At 38.8% G+C, this 19953-nt stretch overlaps 2 protein-coding genes across 8 annotated transcripts; both read right to left on the reverse strand.

The window, feature by feature from the left end:
- Positions 1-4744: 4744 nt before the first annotated feature.
- Positions 4745-11155, reverse strand: LOC110068621 (thioredoxin-like). 6 transcript variants are annotated; one of them, XM_020776029.2, is made up of 8 exons: positions 11029-11155; positions 9765-9837; positions 9080-9134; positions 8523-8611; positions 6529-6636; positions 5766-5825; positions 5527-5592; positions 4745-5035 (listed from the first exon to the last, which is right to left on the reverse strand). In XM_020776029.2, the coding sequence occupies exons 4-8, from the start codon at positions 8541-8543 to the stop codon at positions 4973-4975; spliced, it is 318 nt and encodes a 105-aa protein (XP_020631688.1). In that variant the 5' UTR covers positions 8544-8611; positions 9080-9134; positions 9765-9837; positions 11029-11155; the 3' UTR covers positions 4745-4972. The 6 variants fall into 6 exon arrangements, with proteins under 6 accessions (XP_020631688.1, XP_020631684.1, XP_020631686.1 ...); XM_020776025.2 differs by having other exon boundaries at positions 6529-6639; XM_020776027.2 differs by lacking the exon at positions 9080-9134 and having other exon boundaries at positions 6529-6639.
- Positions 11156-13654: 2499 nt separating this feature from the next.
- LOC110068622 (thioredoxin-like) lies at positions 13655-17137 on the reverse strand. Of its 2 annotated transcripts, XM_020776030.2 has the most exons (5): positions 17025-17137; positions 15136-15240; positions 14762-14821; positions 14242-14304; positions 13655-13763 (listed from the first exon to the last, which is right to left on the reverse strand). In XM_020776030.2, the coding sequence occupies exons 1-5, from the start codon at positions 17043-17045 to the stop codon at positions 13698-13700; spliced, it is 315 nt and encodes a 104-aa protein (XP_020631689.2). In that variant the 5' UTR covers positions 17046-17137; the 3' UTR covers positions 13655-13697. The 2 variants fall into 2 exon arrangements, with proteins under 2 accessions (XP_020631689.2, XP_089142498.1); XM_089286372.1 differs by lacking the exon at positions 17025-17137 and having other exon boundaries at positions 15136-15270.
- Positions 17138-19953: the final 2816 nt, after the last annotated feature.

Raw genomic sequence — 19953 nt, forward strand, 5'->3', positions numbered from 1 at the left:
GCGAGAGCTTTTTGCGGTACCTTTTAGTTAGGAAATTGAGCCAAAAAAATATGGCAGGAGAACGTGTTGTTTTAGAATTGGTGCCTTTTAAGGGTGAAAACATTCTCAAGCTACGCTCACAAAACAGGATCTTGTTACCTCTTAATTAGGGGCTCGTTTCAAAATTTCCGACGAGCACCCCAGTCCTTTTTATCGTAGCCAAAGATATCGAAATCAAAATACTTGTTCCACCAAAAACTGAACCAGGACAAACAGGAAAAAGTTATAAACAGAATACAGTGAAAAGACATCAGTTCAGTTAGTTCATGCTGACGCCATCAGGAAATTTAAGACCGAAAATCACAGTCTCTAGGAATGTCTTCAACAACTTAACCAACTCTGAGAAATTAATAATGAGTTCTCTAGCTAGAAACTAAAAAATGAAAGTTACTGCCGGGTAAATTTTAAAAATAAGAACATTAGCATTACATAAAGATGAGTGTAAATAAATTATTAATATGGTTAACTGACTGATCTGAGCTCGCTAAGTATGTACCATGAGAGCAGTTTGCTATACAGGTGCGCGATTTCACATTCCATTTTTCGTGCTTCATGGGAGTCACCATCTGTATCAGGTGTGTGTCCGTCTTGAGTAATGGTGTCTGTCTTGCACAGAACTGTCCACCATAGGTGTTAGTGTGTGTCTATTTCTATCGCGCATATACTTCCCAAGTATCTCCTGGTGACACGCCATTTGCAGGGGCATCATCACAACACAAAAACCGCGGAGATTTTACAGAGAAATATTTTTTCTCGTCAAACCACGAAGATACATTACGGTACATCCTTAAACGACCTCGATTAAAATAAGATCCTAATCGATCGACTGCTGTATGAGTTTCGTTGCCTCCCCACTCATCGCAGTTTAGAGAAAGCGTTGAATTGTCATCTGGGAGTACAGTGAATGATTGACAAGTTTCTGCAGTGTAACCCACCGCCTTGAGAAAGTAGTCAACAACATGGTGGCCAGCGGTATTGTTTGAGGTAGCCACGTGAAATACTCGGCCCCGGGCCTTTTTGAAACAGAACCAACGGAGCTGAACAAAGGAAATCATCTCCTTGAGCTTGAAGAGGGCCTGGGCAGTAACAGCTATGGAATTATTGTTATAATTTGATCGAGGTGTACTTATCCGATATGACGTCCCTCTGGCTCCCATCCAAGCCACCCCGGGGAACAAACAACAACAACAACAACAAAAAAAACAAAACAAAACAAAACAAAACAAAAATTCACACATTACCTCGCCAAATTAATTTAAGACAGAATTCTCGTCCCCAGATATTTTGAAAGGAAGAGCCCTCACCTCCATCAGTTGTCATGTCACAATACCGAGTAAACGGTGTCTCTATGCCATTTGGCTCGATCCAGTACTCTCCGTCCACAAGGGCGTGGCTGTTTTTGTCTTTTATGTCTTTACAAGAGCATCCTGGCTTGGAAGAACTCTTACCAGTCCTCAGAGCTTACAACGAATCATGAACACGTTGGCATGAACTTCTTACTTTTTTTATGACCATTTTTAACGATAGTGGCCTCAAAAGACAAAATAAATTGTCACTTTTCTGACGTTCAAGTTTACTTTCAAATTAAAGGATAAAAGTAGGACATTAAAACACTAAAAAAGTATAAGAATAAATCGAAAAGAAATAAGGACGGTTTCATCTGAGGAAAATTAAGTTAAGTCTTGGGGGACACTCCCTATAATGGCCTATGGCCGGGCCTGACTGAATAAGAATTTTAACTGACCTCTTAAAAGCTGGCAATTTTTTCCTCCAAAGTCAGTCGGTCAAGAACACTTATAAAGACCACTGTGGTAATCAAGTAAACAGCTGCCTCCATTTTCACACGGAAAATTCAAACATGGCGTCTGGCTAAAGTAACACAACATAGGATAAGGGCTTCAAATTTGTATGTGGCATTTTAAACGCTCTATCAGCAGCAAAAACACCTTGTTGACGAGTTTTGAGACAAAAACAACGAACACTCCATTGACACTCCACTAACGACCTTACCGGGGAATATTGGCCCGGGGTCGTGGCAGTAAGGGACGAGCTCAGCGAGGTCCGTACGAAAACGACCGAGGGCCGATATTCCCAAGTTCGGCTTGAGCAAGCTAGGAACGTTAGTAAGTAATATAATATCAGTATAGCAGTCAAAAACAAAAAAAAACATGGCCTACGACCGTCTCTATTGAAACGGTCCGTATGGAAAAAATCTGACCCAGAGAACCACGGTTAGTGCTATCGTCCACGTTAATCCGTCACGAAAACGAAGCTTTTCAAAAACGCTCTTCGATACAAACCAGAGAAATTTGAAAACGCTGGCTTTTCATTTTCGTGTGGACGGAAAACATTTTGAAAACGGAGCTTTTCGAAAACGATGGCGTCACGATAACCATGTGATTTCGCCGATGGAGTTTTCCTCAACACCAAATCCAAAATAACTGGTGATTGTTGCGTTTGTAAACTTCTCCGGCGTAGTGTGGTCGGAAAACATTTGATGCGTTTTCAGAGTGAAACCTCGGTTTTCAAATTCCTCCGGCGTAGTGTGGACGGAAAACGTTTGATGCGTTTTCAGAGTGAAATCTCCGTTTTCAAATTCCTCCAGCGTAGTGTGGACGCTGCCTAAAAGGGTGGGCGGTGACTTACCGAAAAGCCGTAATGATGAAACCCTTCTCTTCGTCTCAATCTCCGTGAATTACCAAGCATTCCAGAAGAAAGGAGTTGGCAGAGGAGACCTGTTTTCCCATTAAGCTGGTTGGGTATCTCAACATTGAACGACAAACAAACCGAGTGTCTAACACGTGCAGCCAAGAGCACGTTCGACTTTACTGAGAACTCTTGTGGCGCTTATAAGTGGTGCCTCAAGGAAGTGATTTTCATGTTGTTCAATTTCGCAAAAATGGGAATTGGCTTCTGTCCTTCGGTTCACGCCCTCGCCACATAATGTTTTTCGTTGAAACGCAAGATGTATGCAACCGAGCAAAAAGACGAGTTTTGGAGAAGTCATATTTCGGAACAAATCGCGACCCCAAATGATGGTACTGAATTTTCTTTGAAGCTATAGTTTCAAGATCAGTATAGTCAATTGAGCCTGTGATTGCCACTGTTTGCCTTATGATAAATGTCTTCCATTGGGAAAACAATAAACGCATTTGACAAAAGAAATTTACCTTCATTCAATCAAGTGAAATCTAATTAATATATGTCTGTGTACATTAAAAGCAACAGATTTTCATTTAGCTCGTATTCATGCCAAATAATGGAAACTCGTTGCAATCTATCTCAGACGGCGCCTATTGAATGGAACGGTAATATTGTTCAAAAATGAACACGGTTAAGGAAAATAGCTCAAATAAGACTACCTGTTTAATATTTGCCCATGAAATAGTACAAACACTTCCGGGGGGACAACTCCTTTATATGGGCCATGGGGGTCAACAAAGGGAATGGTTTTTTAGCCTCTCACAAACTTACCGTGGAGTGTAGACTGATACCGACCATGGCCAACTTTTAGCAGATTAGGGGCAACATGGAGTGGGGAAGAATTAATTATATGGGAGGCGTTATCATTCCTTCCAGTAGGAGTAACTTCATTCTTTATCGAGGTCCCTGAGCATAAAGTAACAAATGAAATACCTCTTCTGTGGAGGGATCAAATTGGAAAGAATTTCAGTTACCTTCTCCATCCCGCTTCCCCGAGCTAAATCTAAATGCAATCCCAGGGGCTAATCATGGAAATCGTCCGTCCTTGCAGACGGCCGGTGCGCCGGAAATTTGAAATCACCAATCAGGATTCAACAGGCAGGAAAACTGTACTGTCCTGTCGTCAAATGCATGTTAACAGCGAAGGCATTGAAGTCGGGCATCTTTTATCACTGGAGACGAAATTAAATATTCACGAAAAGGAATTTATAAAGAATATAACACAAACAGCGTATAACTCCCAAAAACCATGTCAGATTCATCTGCAGTGTGTAAAAGGCGAAAAACTTGAAACATTTTGTGTCTTCAAGCTTTTAATTTAAAACTGGGTCGCCTGCATTCGGCAACTCGCTCTTCGATCGCTGTCGCCAAGTAGGATAATAAGTGTGTCGTTTTGAACAAAACATGCTGTTGCTCGTAAAATTCAACCCAGAATTCGTTAGAAGAGACCAAAGCAACGCTGCATTGTCTTTATATTTGTTAGCAGCGAAAGAAACAGACTCGTCTCGGTAGGACAGCTCCGCTTTGACTGCCGCTAGCTAGTAATGCGGGCGCAGCCACCTTATGCAAGGAAGAGGTAAAGTCTGTATACGAGCCAAGAGGCCCATCAGGCCGGAGCTTATCCCGGTTTCCGTAGCATGAAGCGACTAGGAGTATTTCTACTCCCCCCTGGATGGGGTGCTAGTCCATCGCAGGGTTACCCCCAGCATTAAGTTCGCCGATACTCATTTATACGCCTGGGTAGAGAGAGGCACTGTGAGAGTAAAAGTGTCTTGCCCAAGTACACAACACAATATCCCTGGCCAGGGTTCGAACCCGAACCGCTCGATCCGGAGACGAGCGTACTAACCATGAGGCCACCGCGCCTCCTACAGAAGAGTTCCCACTTAAATCGTCCGTACGCTCCCAACTTCAGGGGATGGTAGTTTCACTTAAATAGTAGAGGTGGGGTGGGGTGATGAGTTGTAATCTTTATGGTCTGAAACAAACACGAGACAAATGATTCCGCCTTAATCGGTACAAACTTGCCTCCAGGGCCCTTTTATTTTATTTTATACTGGTCTTGAAGTGATAGAAGGGCCTGAGAACGAGATTACCAACAATATTGTATTTTGAATTTTCACGTTACTGGGAAAACAGTTATACATCTATTAAAATCATGATAATAAGCTATACTGTGCCTACAAATTATACTGTATGGACAAGTCACAAGTTGCTAGCTTAGGAACGGTTATTTGAATTCCTTTATTTTCTCCTCTAAATCTTGTTCGTTCGACCCGCTGAGTACGTGAAGCTGAAAAATAAAAGCAAAATTGAAGAAAAGTTAAAAGTCAGAATTAACGAAAGCAAAACGCGAAGAAGCTGGAGCGTTTAGCATCAAGCAGTGAAGAATGCTGCACCATTTTCACTGAAAAATTCTTGATTAATTTTGACAACTTTCAGAGGGTTTTCGCCGTTTCAAATGGCGACTCAGGAAAACTCCGAGAGACGAAGTTTTAAACTCGAGCGAGAGAAGTTCAGACCCTAAGACGCTCAGTCGTCATTTATAAACACAAAAAACTAATTGATACTTTCTTCGACCGCACAAAATATGGAGACTCCGAGACAGCTTTACGAGAAAAATCGAGATTGCGACACGCACTCGACGACAATTTTGCGAGGCCCGTGGTGTTTGAAGGACAATGCGCTACCCCTTATATGGTTTACACGTCGAAAAAAGGAGCGAATGAAAGGAAAAAATTTACCCTATCGAATTTTAAAAAGAGGTCTTTTAATTATTGTTACCTTGTCCCCGTTCTTGATAAAGAAAAATGTAGGCATTACTTCGACCTTCTCTTCCTCTGCTAATAACTGAAAAATATATAAATCGTTCTTTACTTGTTATGAGGTGATTAAAAGGGACTTTGTCACAATATACGTTACCTTCGAATTACAAATGCTAATTTATTAAGGTGGAAAAATGTTAAAGAGGAAATAATAAAGTTTTGTTTCTTTTTTATTTTATTACGAATTTTTCTACTCACTTCAGCGTCATCGACATCCACTTTTGCAAAGATTACTTCTGGATACTTTTCCTTAAGTTTCTGACATGAGAAAAAAAAAATCAAATTAATTCATGAGCAGAAAATGTTAGTCACGTACCACAAGAAAGTAAGTATCGCATGTGCATCGAAAGTAATCTGGTATCGCTTTGGTCTTGTTTTAATGAGCTATGTGATTGGTTTATTTTGAAAACTTGAGCCATCTATTCAGCCAATCGAATGCAAGACCATCACCGCCGCCACCCGCCTTTTCCCGCGCTTGCCAACGGTTCGGAGTTCCCATTGGTTCACTGTCTAGACTCTGTGGGGATGATGTTTAAATACCTTAACGAGTTTGTTCCAGTGTACTTGCAGAACCCAACGAACAAAGCAGGGACTATGATTTGCGTAATCCTTTCGGTAAATTGACATTGCACAGACCGCCTACTAATTATTTGAAACGCAGTTTCAGTTACAGCAGTGATTTATTGCGGAATTCATTACCTGTGAACATCAGAGAGATTAAATTAAAGTCTGAAAAATATTCAGGCTTGAACGAGATTCAGTGAACCCATGACCTCTGCGATGCCGGTGCAGTGCTCTACCAACCGAGCTATCAAGCCAATTGGGAGCTGGTCACGGTTGAATTTTTTCCAGGCTTCAATTTCACAACTACATAAGTTGTGTATATAACTGCGATGAGCAATCATGTCTTCATGAGAAAAGAACTGTTTGGGGACAGATTAATATCACTGTATGGACTTACCCTCAAAAAGGGTTTTATCTTTCTACAAGGACCACACCACTCGGCATAGAAGTCAATTATAATCAGCTTATCCTTGTTGTCTGGACTTCTAATGAATTGATCATATTCCTGCTGTTAAAATATACGAAAAAAAACCCCATTAAACAGAGAATAAGCTAGGTCGGATACCTAATGGTTAGTAGTGCACTGGAAAAAACAATTACATGATTATCGTGGTATAAAAACAGTACTGTAAATGATTCGATTTAGCGCCCATCTCTATTCCCTATCATACAAATGTAGTGCTCTTGTTGTCTTGAGTACAGTCGAGTCTCTACTAACGGCCACCTCTCTGAACCGGCCACTTTTTCTGGTCCCGGCGGACAGTCCATACATTCACTCTTATTTTAACCTCTCTACAACGACCACCTCTGCACAACAACAACGGCCACTAAAACTCGTTCCAACCGGCCAAAATAACCTCTCTACAAGGCCAAGTTAATCATCGACTGACGAACGGTGTTTACAAAACCCCATTTTTAATCATTTATAGTAAAAGGCCATAAACTTGATCCGTGACGCGCGTCGTTAGTCTCTGTTTCTGTTTAGTTTCTGTTGTATTGATACGTTTTGATTTACATATGCTAAAATAAGCATTTTTTGACCAAAAAATGTAGCACCTCCGACAAAAAAAAAAAAAACAGATGTCATATTACACCCTTACCTCCCCTAACGGTCACCTCCTCTGTAATGGCCACTTGGCTCTGTCCCGAAGGTGGCCGTTGTGGAGAGGCTCCCCTGTAGATTCTAATCATCACTTTTGCCCACTTATCACGACTTAAACTCGAGTTATTCTCGTCTGTTACATAGCAACAGCTAAAGAGAGCTACCTTAAGGATCAGTGTTGCATTTTGAAAACGTAGCAATGTTTTCAATTTCCTCGTTCGTAATCGATCTCAGTCGATATCTCGCCAAATCTTAGTCATTTTCAACCTCGTTCCCAGGGGGCGGTAAGATGAGAGACCCTGTGAAGGAGGTTGAGTCTTTTTTTCCGTTTTCGGTTTGTTGTCACTTTCTCAAAGTTTTTGTTGTCATAGTTAGCGTTTCTTTCCAGCTTTTCTTCAACGTAATTCAAACTGGTTTATACGCACAAAACAGTCCTTGACATATTGTGTCGTAGCTCAAAATAACTTGAATTTATGTTCTTAGGAATACAGGAGGAATATCGTTTTAGTGAGGCTGTTACTTCCTCATCAAAGAGAGAGACCTGGGAACGAGGATGACGTAAAAGAATTATTTTGTAACGTCATACTTACGTAATTAGCAAACTGAAAGTCATGGAAACTACGTGATAAAGCTTTTCAAAAAACCTTCCTTGTCTATTTGTCACGAAAATTCCAATCGGTTGTTTATAAAATACCAAAACGCCAAGACCTGGAAAATGGGCACGTTAGAGTTGACTCACAAATATAAAGACTCAAGTTGTTAAGGTACACTGTACTAAAGGTTAATTTAACCACAGAACATAAAAAATTCGTGCTACTTGTAATCCTCGATTAAAAGGTTAATAAAAAGATTTCTTGTCGCGAGCGGAGAAAAGGTCCTACCGTATACAACTTTAAGCTTGCTATCACCCAATTTTTTTGGTCTTCCGCCGCGAATTGGGCTTTAACGACTACAAGAGTGGGCGATCTAACTTAGGTCAACGTCTCTAGACGGTTTTAAATTATCCACAAAAAGCAATAAAGTAATAATGCTAATTAGATTATTTAGTCGGTGCCCTTAAGTTAATTTTGTTTTCTAGATTCAAAGTTGCAGAAGTTTACTTGAAATTCCTGCAGTTTCCCATTCGACCTAAAGTTTTGTCGTTTTTACTTGTTTTGTAAGAGGTAACGTGCAGTTTTGTTCAAAACTTTCTTTGGTGTTAAGTCTTCAAATGATCGATCGCTCTTCGATAGTAGGCGACCGCTTCGAATTAACGTAAACAACATTTGTTACGATCTAACTCAACATACCCTGTTTGTGATCTCTTCCATGTCCTTCAGAATTTGTTAAAACTTGTAGATTTCCACAGCAAAGCGGCTTTCAAGGATCGTGATTCAATCTGGAGATCAAATGACAAACTAAGGTTTTAGCGTGTCGTTTGTTTCATCGGCGTCTCAAGCTTAAAAGATTACCATTTTAAGTGATCGCCACGTTTGCCACTTGTTTTGTTGTCAAAGAGATGACCTGAGGCGAATGTCATAACACAATGTCATAATTATCTCACACTTATTATAAAGTCGACAAATTAGAGCCATTGGATTTGGCAACTTGAAACCGTATGTTTACCTTCCAAAGACATATTCTTTGATTTTAAGCTGCCAAAACCGATCGACAGAGCTCTGTGAACCTACCTGAGCAGAAGATTGCCCAGTTGATTGGTCAACCTACGACTAAACCTAATGTAAATACAGGCTTGCGCTCCGACTCAACTTGAGTTAAAATTTCTTATTCAGTCAGTTCTGATTTGCAATAAGCTTATGAATATTATATTAAATAAAATGTATGTCTTATTCTAGCGAGATCATACCTGTAATAATTATAACAAACTCAAAACTTTGGTCACCAAGTCCACCGGTTGGGATCTATTGTGATTATGTAATACGCATTAAAACAATTTTTGACAACCAATATATCATCTTTACATCAGTGTGAAAATTAGCATTCATATGCTTCATTGCTGATAAGTTTACATAATAAGATAACAATGCAGAACGTTTGTTAATTAAACGAGAAGAAGAAAAACTGAACGAGTAACCACGACTGTAAAACGAGTGAATACGAATGCACGCCGAGTTTACACGAACGTAAGACGATTTTGCAGCAAGGAAAAACCGATAGACACGAACATAAACGATTAAACGCGAGTGCAAAAAGAGCGAATGAATTAGTAAACAAAACCACAAAAAATCACAAAACGAGCGAGGACAACTACAAACTCCCAGATAATGCGACTACAAAACGAACTAAAACGCGTGGAAACGATTGGGAAATGACTGAACACAACTTCAAAACGGGTTCGCACGACTGCAAAATGCATAGACGACTGCAAAGCGATTAAGGGAAACTACAAAAAAGCCATCGAAAAAGGATTGAATACGACTGCTAAACGCATGTTCACGACTGAAAAACGAGTGAAGACGATGAGACATTCATGCAATGGCTAAGACTCAATACAAATCTTTTCTTCTGTACAGGATATAGATTTTACTTACGTATTTTTTCCCTGCGATTCCGACCTATTTCCACCTTGACGCTGCCAATAATTTCAAATTTATGGTTCGCCCCCTAGACAACAAATAAAAGAGAGATTTAACTATCTGTGGTTTATATTATTGCGTTTTTTTTTTTTTTTACCTCCAAACGACTTCCTGGATCCATTTTCAGTCGTCAATTACAAACAGTACAGCCACTATTCAGTTTATTTGTTTTTTTACCGGCTAAGAGTGTTGATGTAACCTGCTCGGTCTGTTATTCTAGTAGCCAATAGCTAGCCTTGTTCTGAAAGGTAGTTAAAGACGCGCTTTTTGCTATGCCAGAATATTTTATTATGTATGTTATAATTGAAAAGCACAGCACAGTTCCCGGCCCCATGATGAATGCTATTTGAAAGGAAGGCATTGTCCGCAAGGCCAAATGGCTAGCGATACAAATGATAAGATAACCGACATAAGAAAATTAAAATTCGAAAGTGCATGAAAGGGCATATATTAGATTAAAGTTAATGACACGTCTGGAAACAAGATGGCTGCCCCATTGCACAACTTGACAGCTGATTTTTGTTAGTTTATTCCTTATTTCGTGCAAGTAGTTAAATTTTTTGTAAACAGTGCTTTCTTATCGAAACATCTATTGAAAAAATTATCTAGATTAAAACGAGATTGCATTTACCTTTTTAATTCCAATTCTAAATACACACAGTTTAAGATGTCTATTTTGACGGAAGATGGCACCAATGTTTACAGATTCCTCACCTAATTTGCGTTTTTTTTTTTTTGTATTGCATCGTAGCTTCGAACTGATTTCCTGGAGGGTACGAAAGTCCACAATGAATCAATATATTCTGTGAATTTTTCGATTTCCAGTAATTGAAGAATGGCAATATGCAGGAAACGAAAACAGTGTCATAAATGGAGTATGCCATGAGCGCCTTTGGAAAACCTATGCCACGGTCGTCGACAGCTGCTTTCTCCGGCGAAAACAACACGATATACGGTAGTTCGTTTTGATTATTTTTAACGTTATAGTCGAGATTTCAACTCGAGTATTTCTAAATCGTCTTAGAGAACGGCATAATTTATTTAGAAAACATGACCCTGAAGAAGTTTCAGTTAATTCCATCTTCAATCGATCGCTCGCATTTAGATGAACCAAACATCAATTATACAGTCATCTTCAGCATGTATAGGAACTGAATGGAAACAAAAACATTCAACCCACGAGTGCAGCCGATCGATCACCACTCAACACAAAACTTACCTTGTGTTTTAGAAAGTAAACTTGGTCATTATCTAACCAGGTTGCCCTCGACTATTAGCTCTCGTTGTCAACAGCAGTACGTTTTTACGTCGATGTTTTCGTTTGTGATGCAGATGTTTTCGCTGAGAGTGTTATGATAAACCGAGCTATTTGCGTTTTTTTTATTACACTAAGAATGAATCATTACGAAGAACCCATGTTAGAAGACAATACTTTACGCCAATTAATATGCTCCCTCCTCTCTAACAAGCCTTCCGCTGATTGGGCGAAACTAATGTATTTGTCAGATAGCTTTTCTTAATTCAACAACGAAGAATAACTTCGCATTAATTACTGAAAATGAGTTAATAATTCAGACAGAAATATCAGTTCAGATTTTAAATCAGGCACAAACACGACACAATCGGTAAATGGATAATTTGTTTCAAACATGGCTGCAAGTTTGTTAGGTTCATGTCAAGAGCATTTGAAGAAAAGTGTTTCCCTTCGACTAATGTTTAACAAAAGATGTAAGGAGTGTAATGTATGTTTTAATTAACGGGAAGGTGCTATGAAGTTTAAATTATGAAAGCTGTATCTACAGAGTGTAATTTATTTTGCGGTGTGTCCGCTGGTCAGTCGAACCTTTTTAGCGTATTAAAGGAGCTTAGTCACAGTATTTTGAGTTATTTTAGCCACGTACTGAATTATCGTTAAATTGAAGGAAACCTGAAAATAGTAGTTTATACTAAGATAGAAAAACACCAAAGAGATAATAATAAACCATACAGGAACAAGGATGGTTAAGGATGGAGAAGATTAACACGGATTTCAAACGACGGTTTTGAAAAATTTAGGCCAAACTTTTTAAGATGCCCAAACCGTGAAGTAGCTCCTTTGAGCATTTCAAACGGATGAAAAACAAAATTCGTTCTTTAAAATTATTCTCTTTTCTGTTCATATGCTACCCGTGTTAGCTCATCGAAGCGAATTTCAGCGAGTGTTAATTGCTTTTTTTTTTTGCATTGCGAAGATCAAGCCACTTCAGATCACAGAAACTAATTAGTATGAACGTCGACTTGAAATTAGCCTGCAAACAGGCTCCCGGCGAGGGCGGAAAAAAATCCGGCGAGCGAAGCGATGCGCATCTCATGCGCTCTCCCTCTTCACCAGACCGCTCTCGGCTAGCCCCAATCGCCCTAGACCACACTCGCTAGCTCGCACTTAACCCAACCAGGAGCCTGTCCGCAGGCTAACTTGGGATGGACGGAGAAAATGCAGTGAATCGATTCATTTTCGGTCTTTTCAAATTCTCTTTTTCTTCTGATTCCAGGATCCAGAGACGGGAGTTTAAGTGAACTGTGGAAATCACATTTCCGCCGACTTCAAGTTCATTTTCAAGATCGAGTGATTTTCTTCACTTTATTATTATCGGTTTATTCCGTGCATTAATTATCTGACGTATCTGATGTTTAGTACGGAACACAGGAACTCGATATTGCTTCTCAATCACAATTAAAGTAGATAAACCAAACCCAGTTGCCGGGATGCAGATAAATAAAAGATCAAGATGTTGGAACAATTACAACAATATCTATAGAGCCGAAGGAGAGGAAATTAAAGCAAAATAATAGCCTGCGGTGAATTAAAGGTCAGGGTCGGCCAGGGTTTTGTGCATACAGGGGATTTTAAATCGAGTGTACGGTATTTTGACGCCAGAATTGGGCCTCTTGTGGGAATAAAGTTTTCCTTGTTTTTTCCAAATTGTGATATTTGCTTGAATTCGAGGGAAATTTTGGGTATAATGGTTTTTCTTTTCAGGTACATTAGCATACCACTACCCCCATGGCCAACCCTGAAAAATTGCGATAAACGCTGTGAGCCTTATTGCGTATTTAATCTATAAAACCCTAGAAAGTGCAGTCAGCTGCTTAAATTAAAGGTTCAATCTACCTTAATAATATTTTTTAGCATTTTCATTATTACCTTCACCATTGTTATTGTAATGTCAAAATTTTCGTGATACTCATCAAAACTATTTTCCAAGAATAATAATTTCAGATAATATGGATTATTCAAGACGGCTGTCTTTATCTCTGTTTTACATTCAGGTCATTTTGCCATTCGCATGTGGATGCCAAATTTAAGGAATAGTATTTTTTTTTTCATCCAGCTTGTCTTGTTGAGAGACGCATGGGAAAAGTCAGCTTCACTAAGAACGTCAGTGTTGTATGGACTGTAGAAACTCCGACTTAACAGCATTTGACTCCTTAAAATATAATTCCGAGAAACTCAACTTACTGCAGAAAATACTCTGAGAAAATACGAGTTCTTTGCTCCATGAGTTCCTCTGTGCATGCGTCCAAGTTGGTCGTGTGCGCTATGCATGGCTCGTTTCCAGTCCCTTTCCTCTTGTCCTAATTTGCGAAGTCGATCATAAAGGGGCAGGGGAGGGGTAAATAATAAAATAATTTAGTTCTTCTATTATAACTAGGCATACAGGATCGACGGTAAATCAGGAATGTATGGAATCATCGAAGGAAAAGTCAAAATCAAAGTTTACCAAAGTAGCAACACACCAGAGTTTATGATAAACCAAAAATGGAGAGGATTATTAAGATTTTGATAGACTGAGACGGATTCATAATTAAATTATCACAGCACATTTTATATCATCATCGTTGATATTGCTATTGCCACTTCTCGATCTTCTCTTTCAGGCTTGTTTCATTCGCTCCTCTGACGTCATCCACCTCCTTGAATTTAAATATTGAATGTAAATTAGAATTGAAAGTTGTAGAAAGCAGAAAGGTTAATCTTGTGGCAATTTTCTAATGCTTAAATTCTTAGTAGTGATTTGAAACTTTTTGTAATTTTTGCTGATCATCTGACGAATTCGAGGCAGAGCGGCGACCAGGCAGGAGTCCATGACTTGGAGAGTGGTGGAGCGTGTACCTAGTTCGAGCTATTTTTATAGCAACGCTCCCCCCACCCCCCCCCCCCAAACTATTCTTTTGCTTGATTGTTAACTTTAATTAAATGACTCGTGCGCACTTGATGAAATTATTGAGAATACTGGAGATTATGCGGTCCTAAATGTGAGTTTGACTGCTCTCTCAAAAATTAAGTTGTTAGAAGCTGCGATTGGTTACTTCTTAGACAGATAAATTGTATTGGTGCTCTCGGCTGTTCATGCTCCTTAAATATTTATTCAGATTGAAAGAAATTATTTACCTGTTTGTTCTTAAAAAACTTGAAATGTGGAATGGAAGAGATCGCGTACTGGTTGGCGAGTTCCTGTAAAACACAATAGAGAATTGAAAAAAAAATTGAATTTAGAATCATCTTTTCTCTCCTATCCTTTCATTAAGAGTGTTTATTTGCTTCCTGTGATATTGTCCAAAGACCTTTGATTTATATAATAATTAATATAAATCAAATTATACTCGCTTTTTGATTGGTTCAACCTACTTATGATCTCTTGAAGGACAGACGTTCTAGCCACATTTTGACGTTATTCGTGATCTGCTACTGAACAGACGCAAGGCAACATGGAATCTATTAGTTAAAAGGATTTCTTGGATCATGTCTCAAGGGTGTTTTATGATTGACTGGTCTGCCATTGCCACAACTGCTATAAAAAATATCCCACGATAAACAACAACATCAAACTTCCTCTCGACGCATACAATCATCATCAAAAAAAAAAACAATCTAATAAAAAAGCATATCTTGTTTCTTAATATTGACATACCTTAGCTTTTTCAATGTTTACTTTCGCAAAAACCACACCCGGGTACTCCGAGGCCAATTTCTGTGAAAAACATGGAGAGATCCTCGCGTCAAATGAAACTACCACTTTATCATTTGATCGTTGATACAAAGAAACCACGATATGTTAGCAACCATACACTTATATAAAATTTGAGGGCACAAGCACTAAGTCATACCCTGTGTAAAACATTAGAAGACTCCTTTTAATTACTATAAGACACCTTAAAAATATGCTGCTTTAAATAGAAACTGAAGGTTGCTATACAGCATTGGCTATGACGTCACTAACTCCGCCATATTGGATCGGCCATCTTGGAAGATTCGTATAGGTTTTTAACAACAGCAATTGTTTACCTCAAATTTGGGTCCCATCACCCGACAAGGACCGCACCAATCTGCAAAGAAGTCGATCACGACCAGCTTGTCTCCACTGCTTCCGAGTAATTCGTTAAGTTTTTTCTGTGAAAGAACGAAACCTGTTTCAAACATCGTATGCTTTATGCAGGGCTGATTACGGAAATTTTCGCGGGTTGTATATTACCTTGGAAGTAAAATTACTATTTTCTTGTGAAACGTGATTAAGTTAAATATATGCTACAGCCATGAGACATGAATCTTCAGGATAATTTTCCGTTTAATAAAAACTGAGCACTTACTTCTTCTAAAACTTTGAATTAGTTCTTCAGTCCTTTAATAATTGTACAAAAAAAACTACAGGTATTTTTCCCAGTCAAAATTTCAAAAAAACTTGAAAACTCAAGAAAATAACCACAGGAAAACTGGGCTCCAATTCCAGCGTTTCTGTGAGTCCGGTTAGAGCAAGGAACGCGGGCTCACAAAAGAGCTAGAAATACAGGGGTAAAGTGCGTTAACTAATTTAATCACATGGTACAGGAGTGCTGGGTGCTTATATACAGTGCGTGCCTTAGGTGCCAAGCTTCCGAGAATCTTGCAGGTTTTCTAAAAACGGTATTTAGAACTTCAAGTGACAGTTACGAATAAACTCGTGACGAAAATCTAAATTAGAAGCCTATGACCACACATTCAAATGATGGTAGGAAAATCCTAGAAGCCTGTGACCACACACTGAGATGATGGGAGGCCTGTGGTCCAATCATAACCACTGATATTCTCGCCTCATCATCAGGGGCGATATTGATATCAAGAATCAACAAACCTACCAAAAAAAAAATACTTATCTCACGGGAACAAAAACAGCATCCTACAATAATTGACTTGTAAAGCCGTCAGTTCGTTATCGATCAATATATTTTATGGTTATTGAATGTCGAGTTAGAGGTGGTAGTGCTATCCTTTGTATTGAACGAGACTGAGTTAAATTATATATCTCTTTTGAATGCTTTTTTTTATCACAGGAGGCTCGAATTAATATCTACACAGAGCGCCGATGGTTAGAACGAGATTAGTCTAAATAGAACCCGCTGGTATTGATTTCGTGTTTAGTTCTGCTTCCCTTTTGAAAAGAATTAAAAATGAAAGAATATTGCTTTCCTTCGACAATGCAAATAACAGAGCGACAATACAAAGTTTGAATTCGCCAAAGTCAAGACTCAGTTCAGAACAAACTCTTCTTTCAAGGAGAATATAACAGAAGATCATATTGCCTCTCGTGGGAACTCCTTCAAAGTCGCCGGTAAAACTAGAAAATCCACAAGGAAACCATCACGTTTTTCTGAGATGGCCAATTAATTTTCATTTGCATATTTCCTTTTCAGAATAACAACAGCTGATTTTGACATATATTTTGTGGGTTTTAATTATACTCCAGTCGTATTTTAATTTATTGTTTGAAAATCAGTTTTGAAAGGGAAAGTCTCAGAATTTTATCGGTCAAACTGTGAATCTGATATTAAATTATTTCTCAACAAAACCGTGCATCCCGTAACTTTTTTATGTAGACTGAAAAACCGACTCTCGAGCATCGTATTAAATTATAACAGAATGAAGTCATAAATATACCCGCTTCTTGAGCGCTCACCAAATGGAAATTCTGTTATGAAATTCAGCCCAAAAGTTATCACATTGACGTCCATAGCCCAGTTCCTATATTCGAAATCGTTAAATTATAAAACAAACTAGACTTATTTAAAAAAAAAAACTGAGGAAGCATTTCCAAGACGTGACTTGGAATTAATGAGTTCAAGATCGTTCTGTTTGCTAAATCGATTTAACAGAAAATGGCTGTTCGTTTGATCATCAATTATAGTTGGTTATAAACCTACCACGTTCTTTAGTTCCTTCATCGTCGGTTGATAAATCGTGCTATCTACCGATGTCAGGTTTTCCAAGTAGTTACCGATGATTCATTTGACTCCAGCTAATAGGTCATAATTACTCAGCACTTCGATAATTGGTTTTAAAACAATGTATTTTTAGTATTGTCAATCTTGTCCGTTCCTGTTCGTGACGTTTCCGCTACGCAAAGAAATCAAGAGAAAATACAATAATTCAGTCCAATATGAGCCCTGTATAGCAAACGGTTGATAAAACACTGAATTCATCGTCTAACTGTCAATTTCCCACAGCCAAAAATGACTTGTCTCATAGATTTATACCGAGAATTACAACAAATACAGCGCCCTGACAATGTATTTGCCGGCATGTTCTACAATTAAAAGATTACCAAGAAAAATGAAAACAAATAAGGAATTAACCTACCTCATCAACGTTCTTCAATCCATTTAAGGAGTTCTTTCACTGTATTTTGAGTCATTTTGCCGAGTACAAAACTACCTTTAAATTGAAGGAAATCTGATAATGGTAGTTTACTAAGATAGAAAAACACTAAAGAAATAATAATAAACCAAATAACCAAAACGGAGTTTCTGAGATTCGGAGGGGGTCTTAGGTCTTAGACCGTTCAGGTCAGGTTCAATTTTTGTTCCGTGAAGTGGTTCAACAAAGCAGCTCTGAAAAGAGCACCAGCGTTGTTCGACATCTCGGTTTAGCAAGTAACTAACATGGCCCCCTCCACTTTAGACGCTGTTTTGTTTAAGTACCAAGACCACCCAGGGCGTAGCGTGCTTGTTTTATATATGGAATACGCACCGAACAGAAAGTTAATCGATCAAATAGGCGCGCTCGTTTAGAAATGTTTAGCGCTCTCAATGCAGTCCTTTCTTTATGGAAAAAAACCATCAAATGTTTGTCAGCTTTTAGAGCCATGATACGCAAAAGGATGTGACCTGTGTTAGAGAGATGTGGGAAAGATTGTAAAGTATGTTCAACTTAGTTCTCACTGTATGCAAATTAAACTGCAAATAATTTTATATTTTAGATAGTTTTAAATTATGGAAAATGCCGTATGTTATGAATCTTTTAAAAAGATGATTTCCAGTCCGTACTGCGCACTCTCGGGAGTTTGCTCACTTTTTTTTTTTTGCTTCATGTAAGACGTCACATGTAACATATCGCAACTAGCTACATGAACTGAATTTCATGTCAACCGCCATTATGGATGGGAAGTTTTATGCTTCATCCTTTCTTGCATCACTTGATGAATCGAACTCATAGCTGTGAAATTCAAAGAAACTGCTGGAAAAGGAATTTAAAATACCACAAAGATGAGGTAAGTGGTTCGTAAAGAATAGCATTGGTTCGCATTCCATCGAGTGAGACTAACAAGCACTAAGGTGCTGAGACTGCGCAATACGGACTTGAAACCATCTTAAAGTTTTAATTTTTGAAATACTTGTTAGCAATATTGTATTTTATCCGTCCCCGATTAGTGCCGTTCGCGCTAGAACGACCCGACACTTTAATAAAGGATATCTATGTCATGAATGTGTTTTGACGTATCAAAATTTGCACGTAACATGATAGATCATACTCTCCGGGAACACCATGGCCGAGTGACTTGAAATCCGGAAGTTCAGGGTTTAAGTCCTGTTAACGTTCTGGCCACTAGCTCTATCCTCCACAGGGGCTCGAAACATTCGTTTTTGAAATTCTCTGTGAGGTGAGTGCAGGCGCAAAGTGAAATGGATCGATCCGGATCGGGTGGCGGTTGTCATCTGTGTTCCGAGTTCAGTTGCAAATCATTGGCCACGTCTATAAATAACCAAATGGTCTGCCTCCTGCCAGATGGGATTTTGAACCATGTTATGTTTATTGACACTGTATTTCTTTCATCATTTGTTTCCACTGGGCCGTAAAAACCGCCTTTTGGGAAGGGAGTGGCCAATCAAGATATTATTATTATTATAGCTACTAAGCAATCACAAGGTTCTAATTTGGCCACATGGTCTCGAAAAGAACACTGAAAAACCACATGGTAATGGAGTGGGGGGGGGGGGGATAACAGGAGGTATAAAAACTGAAAAAACTTAAAAAGTTGCTGTAGACATAAAAATTATTTTAAGTGACGACTGCTACTCGCAATTATTCGGAGTAGCAGTTCTCCCTTTCTCCATCGTATACACTGAATACCACTTGTAAATTTCAGTTGAGTGTTTACAACGGCAGGAATTTGGCTTGGACTACTGGAGTAAAGGAAACTGCCTAAGGGCCATTTTCATGCGCTAGATCCTCGTTGTGAATTATTCTTGGCTTGCACTATTACGCAATACAAAAGTAAGTCGAAACCATTCAGTGGATAAAGTTAAGAAATTATAATGTTTTAGGAGATTGATAAAGAAGACACTTCTCCAAGTTTTACGTCTGTGCGTTCTCCTAAACTTCAGACATTCGTCGAAATATTTTGCAGAAATTTACAGAACCCAGTATGGAGCCACCATGTTGGTGTACCTCCGTGGGACACCAACATGGCGGCCGGAAAATAGTGTAAACATCTGGAACTTACTTTGGCTATCAAGGCGATTGATTATCTGTACTGAACAAACAAGCATTTACATAAGCACTTTTCCTAATACTTTAACTTCTGAATAGGCTAAAAATAACGAGATAAGTATATTTTTTCGACAAACGCGTTCTTAACTTTATGTCACGCACCGCCATAGCTCTGAAATTCAAAATGCGCTGGTTTCCAGACGAAGCAAAGTACTGAGCTAAAAAGTTGCGAACAGATATAACTTTACCCCCTCTTGTGCTTGATGAGGATAACAAATTTGGTGGCTCTTTAGTTTTATATTTTAGAAAATGATGACGTCACGTGCAAGCCAAGAATACATGTATGCGTTGGTACATTTGGAA

Source organism: Orbicella faveolata, unplaced genomic scaffold (genome assembly GCF_042242905.1).
Source record: "Orbicella faveolata isolate gen_17 unplaced genomic scaffold, um_ofav_v1 contig_14, whole genome shotgun sequence".
Lineage (NCBI taxonomy): Eukaryota > Metazoa > Cnidaria > Anthozoa > Scleractinia > Merulinidae > Orbicella > Orbicella faveolata.